Source organism: Scophthalmus maximus, chromosome 1 (genome assembly GCF_022379125.1).
Source record: "Scophthalmus maximus strain ysfricsl-2021 chromosome 1, ASM2237912v1, whole genome shotgun sequence".
Classification (NCBI taxonomy): domain Eukaryota; kingdom Metazoa; phylum Chordata; class Actinopteri; order Pleuronectiformes; family Scophthalmidae; genus Scophthalmus; species Scophthalmus maximus.
In genome coordinates, this window is record NC_061515.1 from 9685123 (window position 1) to 9691828 (window position 6706).

General features: G+C 43.1%; 1 protein-coding gene across 2 annotated transcripts; it reads right to left on the reverse strand.

Moving 5' to 3' along the window:
* Positions 1–1543: 1543 nt before the first annotated feature.
* On the reverse strand, positions 1544–5035 carry spaca6 (sperm acrosome associated 6). Of its 2 annotated transcripts, XM_035625093.2 has the most exons (10): positions 4906–5035; positions 4669–4791; positions 4408–4494; positions 4133–4204; positions 3879–3902; positions 3686–3763; positions 3084–3187; positions 2282–2438; positions 1751–1940; positions 1544–1667 (listed from the first exon to the last, which is right to left on the reverse strand). In XM_035625093.2, the coding sequence occupies exons 2-10, from the start codon at positions 4766–4768 to the stop codon at positions 1595–1597; spliced, it is 885 nt and encodes a 294-aa protein (XP_035480986.2). In that variant the 5' UTR covers positions 4769–4791; positions 4906–5035; the 3' UTR covers positions 1544–1594. The 2 variants fall into 2 exon arrangements, with proteins under 2 accessions (XP_035480986.2, XP_035480970.2); XM_035625077.2 differs by having other exon boundaries at positions 4669–4967.
* Positions 5036–6706: the final 1671 nt, after the last annotated feature.

The following is a 6706-nucleotide window of genomic DNA, read 5'->3' on the forward strand; positions in this document are numbered from 1 at the left end:
CATATTTGGACCAAAGGTGATGCGACACAATGTAAATGGTAAATGTGTTGTATTTATATGGCGCTTTGCCAGTCTTACCGACCACCAAAAATGCTTCACAGTAGAAATCACATTCACCCATTCACACACACACATTCATACAGATCTTTTATACACAGCGCTCTCTCTGTCACACAACATTCATACACTGCCGGCACAGACTTGAAGGCCAATTTAGGATTGAGTGGCTTGCCTAAGGACACTACGGGACACGGACTGGAGGAGCTGGGGAACGAACCATCAACCTTCTGGTTAGTGGACCACCCTCTCTCTCCCCTGTGCCACAGCAGCCAAAAATTGTGAACATGACAACAAAGTTCAATGCAAAATCAAACTGAATATGCAGCAATCTTCTTCTTGTGTAATCTGGAATGAGATGATTAGTTGTTTGTGTGTGTGTGTAGTGCCTCCTTGTGGTCACTTGGACTTACTGTTTCAGCTGGCTGTATAATTTCACAATCTCAATATCATTTCGAACATGGTGCTCACTTTCTTCACGTATATAATATGTATATTTTATCTTTACTCATCAGCGCAGCGACCTTGGTGACCCAGAGTCCTTTACCCAACTCTCCTCATCCAGGTGTTTCTCTGGCCGGTTTAAATGGCCACTCAGTTTTACAGCGTCCTCCCTTTTCATCACACCTCTGCTTCCTGTCCTGACTGAAGGCTTGATGTTGAAGACCAGGCTCCCCTTCACTCCCCTCTGGCCTTTTCCTTCTAATACTGGTTATTGAGTCATACCATGACAATGCATCCACACCTCTACTTGCCAAAATGCACTTCAGCATCCACCCTGTCTGAATACAAAGCAATCTCCTCATATTTTTGTTCCCCTTTACCCATAAAAGGGTATAATGGTTTAATGGTGATAGGGTGACACATTTGTCCATTTATCACGGCAAAACTGACACATTTAACTGAATTATTTTCTTAAATTTGGTGTAGGACACAGTTAGTGGATGAAGTATTCAGATCATTTACCAGAGAAAAGTGTAGAAAGTTAAAATGTCCTGTATTACAATTTTGCGTATGTAAAAATAAGCATTATCATCGAAAATTGCTTAAAATACCAGTTTTGATTTTCAGGGTCAGTGTCAGGGAGTTTTATTTGTTCTTGTTTATAGTGGTTTATTATTCCTTATGACTGAAAAGCATTTTGGAATATTGTTTTTATTGTTTTTAACCACTCATTATAAAGTGTTGGCAATCCGGTCTACAACAACGATCATACTTTATGAGCTTATAATGCTTTTGTAAGTAAAATATGAATATGCAAAGTAACTACACCTGTCACATTAAAATAGTGCAGCAAAATCTTTTAGCAAAATTTTGCATTTGGGTCAAGCAGCATAAAAAGAATTGAATGTAGAGGTTGTGGTACTTTCACCACTGCATGACACTATAGAGTTTAGACTGAGCACCACCGATAGAGGTGTTCATAGTGCCCTCTAGTGGTGAAGGGGTCTCACAGGTTTTCTGTCAGTCATGACGTAGCACTCAGTTGAAATTGAAACTACTTTATTGCACAGCATGCAGATTGGTAACTCTGTCTTCATAAATCTTCATCTTCATCCACTTGTTCAGGAGGACTTGATTGCCTTGTTTTTAATGACCGATAGAGAATCCTGGAGCAGGCAAAAAAAAATGATATGTGACAGATATGACTATATACACACACGCACACACATACAAATATATATATATTTACCCAAGGGAGAGGAATAGCAGCAGCAGCAAAGCAGTTATACAGGCCGTGAGGAGCAGTGGCGAAGGGAGGAGGAGGAGGAGGAGGAGGTGGGGAAGAGGAGGAGGCGAAGGGACTAAGCGCCCTCCTGGGAGCAGAGACAGGTCGAATATCTCCTGCAGCTCTGAGTGGCCCTCCACAACCTGGGGGGTCACTAAGAGAGAGAGAGAGAGAGAGAGAGAGAGAGAGAGAGAGAGAGATCATGACAGGGGATCACTGGAACTCACATGAAGTAAATGGTGATGTTGATGGGGAGAATGCAATAAGGTGCAGTTAACATTTGCATTGAAACGTAATGCAATTCTCTATGAATATCTATCTGTACAGATTAATATCTATCTATCTATCTAACTATCTATCTATCTGTCAAAGCAAATTTTCTACTTAAAGATCAAGGAGTCATTTTGTGTCCCGGTATAAAATGACCTCCATTGATCAATATCAAAATTATGAAAATCTTTCCCCCCCCCCAATAGTTGTGCATCCTGTTGTTACCTGCAAGATAGAAGTATAGTCTCACAATGGAGCGTCGGCCTGAGTAGATCTCACACTGGTAGGTGCCCTGATGCTGCAGGCTGGTTGAAGGGATCGAATACAGCCTGTCCATCCCTGCAGTCACTTCGTTAAACTGATCCACCTGCTGGGTGTTCACCTGTAGGAATTATTACTGTAAGCCCTCGTGTACTGCAGGGATGCGGTTTTTCTAGCCTGTACAGATGCAATGGCATATTTGATAAGACTAGCAAAACTGTGCAGCAATAGAGTAATAGTGTTATATTTTGGACTCATGTAGATGAGACAAATGTCACCGTCAAATCAAACCTTGGCAGATATGAAGCTATAATCGGCAGCTGGTTAGTTTAGCATAAAGGCTGAGAATAGGGGGGGAAACAGCTTGCCAAACAAAATCCTAACACACAGCACCTATCCAGTTTACTAAGTTATAGCTTGTATAGATTAAACATTTAATTTTTAAGAAGTTAATGAGCTTCAGAGGTGCTGGTGTAATTGATCACTGTAACCCCTTGACCCCTCGAATGTTGTGTTGTATTGAGTGGTCTTTTCACCTACACACAGAGCCAGGCTAGCTGTTTCCACCTGCTTCCACTCTTTAAGCCGAGCAAAGATAATCAACTCCTGACTCCAGCTTTCTCATTTACCAGACATATGAGAGCGCTATCGAGCTTCTCTGTTCACTCTCAGCAAGAAAGTCAATATTCCTATTCCTAAAAATCTTGAAGTATTCCTTTAAAGGGGCTGAGGTGACCATGAATGATTCGCCATGTTCCAAGCATACCTCTTCGGCAAACCTCCAGATTACCTCCATGTCGACTGGCAGGTGGAACGGCACATTGCACCACATTTGGATCCTTTTGTTCTCCTTTGCCTTCATTTCTTTGACTGAAAACAGGCAGAAACACACACAGTCACACATACACTCAGACAACGTTCACAGGGGGGCAGCCCTTGCGGTCTTAATGATAATACTTAAGCCCAGTCTCTGAGGAGTGGAGTAAAAGTGATGATATGTTAAACAGTGGCTGTGCTGTACAGGGTCGATAGGAATACCGTCATGTGTGGGAGTCAACTGTCACCTTGCATAAAGAAGCCAAGGACTTAAAGAGTACCTTGGGGGCTCTGTGCAAAAGATACATTATAATGTGTGAAAAAAAAAACCTTGCCTCAGTCTCTTTTTCAAATCCTGAGTTTCCGCTGAGCATTTCAAGGATCAAAAGAGGAGCATTTAAATGATCAAGAGTGAACGCTTACGAAGGTGAAAATATAGTTATGTAAGAATGTGTCAAGTCTGGATTAGTACACCTTCTTTTCCTACTTGAAAATTGTGATGTATCAGAGTCAGTAATCCAATATACTGGATGGGTCATTACTGGTGCTCACCTGGACAGTCCAGAGGGAATTCACAGGAGTCATAATGGCAGGTAACACAGTTGAACACTGCACCGGCACTCTGAAAACCTGGAGGAGGCATTGAACTAATCCAGTGACACATGGATTATGATACAGCATCTTGTTTCTGATAACAGAAATTATGATATTGAGGATGACAAAAAAAAAGGGTGAAGCTACGAACCGCATGGAGGGAAACATCCAGAGACTGTGAAAAGGATGAAAGACAGTTAATACGTTTTATTTTCAGATCAAATGACTTGATTTAATGCCTGTCATTAGCAACCTGACTGCTTTCCCTCAGTCTTCACGGTTCATGAAAGGCTGTAACTGCTTTATTTCAGAGAGAGCACAGAGATCAGATGGAGCTGTAATGACCTATTATAGGCCCGGCTGTAGATGAAAAGATGAAGGAAAAGGGAAGAGACCATGTCTCACCTCTAGGCAGTTTGGAGGCAGCTGCGATGAAATTGTCTGCTGCTGTCTGCAACCTTTCCTCATACACTGTTTCTGATAGATGGAAAAGAAGAGGAGGAGGAGGAGGACAGAAATATTTGGCTCAACACATCCTGGTGAATTGTGTGCTTGGGGGCATCATTTTGAAATCTCTCATTTCGAACTCCCCAGCATTTCTGACGTTACTTAAAAATTCTGACGCTCTAAAGACTCATTTACTTGCTGTTTTGTGTCTATGAGAGCAGCAGTTCGGTTACCGTCATTCTCCTTTTTGTCGAATTCTTCTGCCATGGGCAAGATCTCTGCCTCCAAAAGCTCCTTCAGCTGTTTGTCATAACCTTTACCTGGAACAGGGGCACATTTCACACAAGCATAAGCCAACTGTGTGCAACTGCACATGCCATCACTGATTGGGTTCACATGGCTAAGCTGGTTTATTATCTTATTCTTGAAGAAAATGTCTTGGAGAAAATGTGTTTTGAAAAAAATCATATATAAAAGATAACTTTGTGCCTCACCCACTCTGCCAGCCTCGATCACCCTCTCATTGTTGTTGAATATACGGTCCAGCTTCCTGAAGCAGGCGCCAACATTTCTAATCCCTTGCTCAGTTAACATGTGACCCCAGCACAGGCGAAGACCTAAATTCAAATCATCCAGGCATTGATAGCAGCTTAGAGAGGTGCTGAACAGCAAGCTGACACACAAGCGCCACAAAGCAGACGTGGCAGACATTTTCCAATGCAAGCATCCACCTTGTAAAACCTCTGTCTATTTAAAGTCAAAGCTGACTGCCAGCCTGCACTGTGCCCTTCTTGTTTACCAAATGCTCCATTCCGTTTCTTGACAGTCGTTAATTGAAATCCTATCACAGAATCCCCGCTGATGCAATGATCAAGGGATCAAAGACACAGACACTCATATGATCTGTGATCTCATCACATAAACAAGTGTATCCCCTCAGAATCCATTCTTTTGAATTAAAGCAGACACAGAGGCGAGACACTGAGTTACTTGACCACCGAAAGACAAGCACAGTTTCTGAGAAACCAGACATCGACACCTAAAGGAATAATAAAGGAACTCTTCATCACAACAAGGCCTGGTACCATTCTGTGTAAAGGCAAACCGTGAGTTCTTACTGGACTCTCCACAGCGATTCGGACTATCCAACCAGCACCCAACTCGTGCACTAATTTTCATTGGTCCTTCGAGCCAGATAGCGTATTAATGTAGAAAGATGCAAAACCCTGAGCCAGACGGTGCAGACGTTAACCTCTGTGCTCACAACTCAACAAAGGTTTCTCTATAAACAGAAACGGAAATAGCAGGACTATCGTGGTGACTACAAATTTGGAAGTTCCGAGGATTTATATTCAAAGAGAAGCTTAAAAATTAAAGCCTGGATGGTGAATTTCATGTTCTTATGCCACATGAAATTAAACGTAAGATCTTGAAAATATTCTGCCCACGTTTTTTCAACAAGCTCGGGTTTGAGAGAGCATCACAGACTCCCCTCTACACTTCCCTCCATTCTTTTGTCTCTAGTCCCCATTTCCTGCTGCCTCAATGCACCAGTTTTACTGCAGAGCACAGAGACGGAGCGAGCCAAGGAGGGAGGCGGCGGCGGCGGTGGGGGTGAGAGGCAGATGAAGAGGGAGTTACATCCTTATGTACAGTACGTGAAGGGATAAACTGGGGAAAAAAATGTTGGCAAGAAAGCCCCGGAGAAATAAAAGTCTAGCCTGGTGCTGCAGGATGGCACGACTTAGTACGCAAGTAAAAAAGACGGCGAAAAGGAATAAAGGGCACGACAAAATCAATGGAGTGGCGAGCAGCGAGCCAGAGAAAGTGCACATTTGTCCTGGTGCAGTTTAGAGAATTTGAAAAGTGCCGGAGAAATAACGTTCTGCAGAAGAGAAAACTAAGTGAGGACAAACACTGAGGAGAGAGAAGGTGCACGAGGCAAGAGAGGACACACAAGTGACAGAGGCAGGGGAAGAGGAAGAGGGAGCAGGACTACAAATCAAGTCTAGTGCCTCATCACATCCTGTATCCCCACTCGTCTCCCATCCTCCCCACCCATTCTCCCCCCCCCCCCCCCCCCCCCCCCCCCCCCCGGTCCCTCACTCCCGGCGCGTCTCCATGGCAACCAGACAGGGTGCCTAATACATGAACTTAATATATTTCCAATGGCAGGGTGAGCTGGGTACTAATGCATTCATCTGTCTCCACACAGACAAGCCAATCAATATTTGGCAAGAGTCTGCTCCAGGACTGCCAAAGTCAGATGGCTAGTCAGACGGTGGGACGTGGAAAATCCCAAATATGTATGTGTGTGTCACAGTGAGTGTATTTCATTGTGTGCGTTTGGATACAGCATGTCTGGGTCTTTTAATACATCAACTCTGCTCATTCAGTTTTACAAAATGTGGATATGGGAAGAATGACCCAATTCAGAAAAATAAAGAAATAATATATATAAGATGCTATTTATTATACTTTATGATTAAAGAGCTGGAAGAAAAGTAAGAGATTGCAAATGTATCACCTGGG

What these genes read in the sequence shown, in the direction of transcription:
- spaca6 (XM_035625077.2), bottom strand. Translation starts at nt 4,885, where the DNA reads ATGTCTGCCACGTCTGCTTTGTGGCGCTTGTGTGTCAGCTTGCTGTTC. An exon ending in CGACAAAAAGGAGAATGACG is followed by an intron (nt 4,205 to 4,407) that starts GTAACCGAACTG and finishes TCCATCTATCAG; the next exon opens with AAACAGTGTATGAGGAAAGG. An exon ending in TGCCTCCAAACTGCCTAGAG is followed by an intron (nt 3,903 to 4,132) that starts GTGAGACATGGT and finishes TCCTTTTCACAG; the next exon opens with TCTCTGGATGTTTCCCTCCA.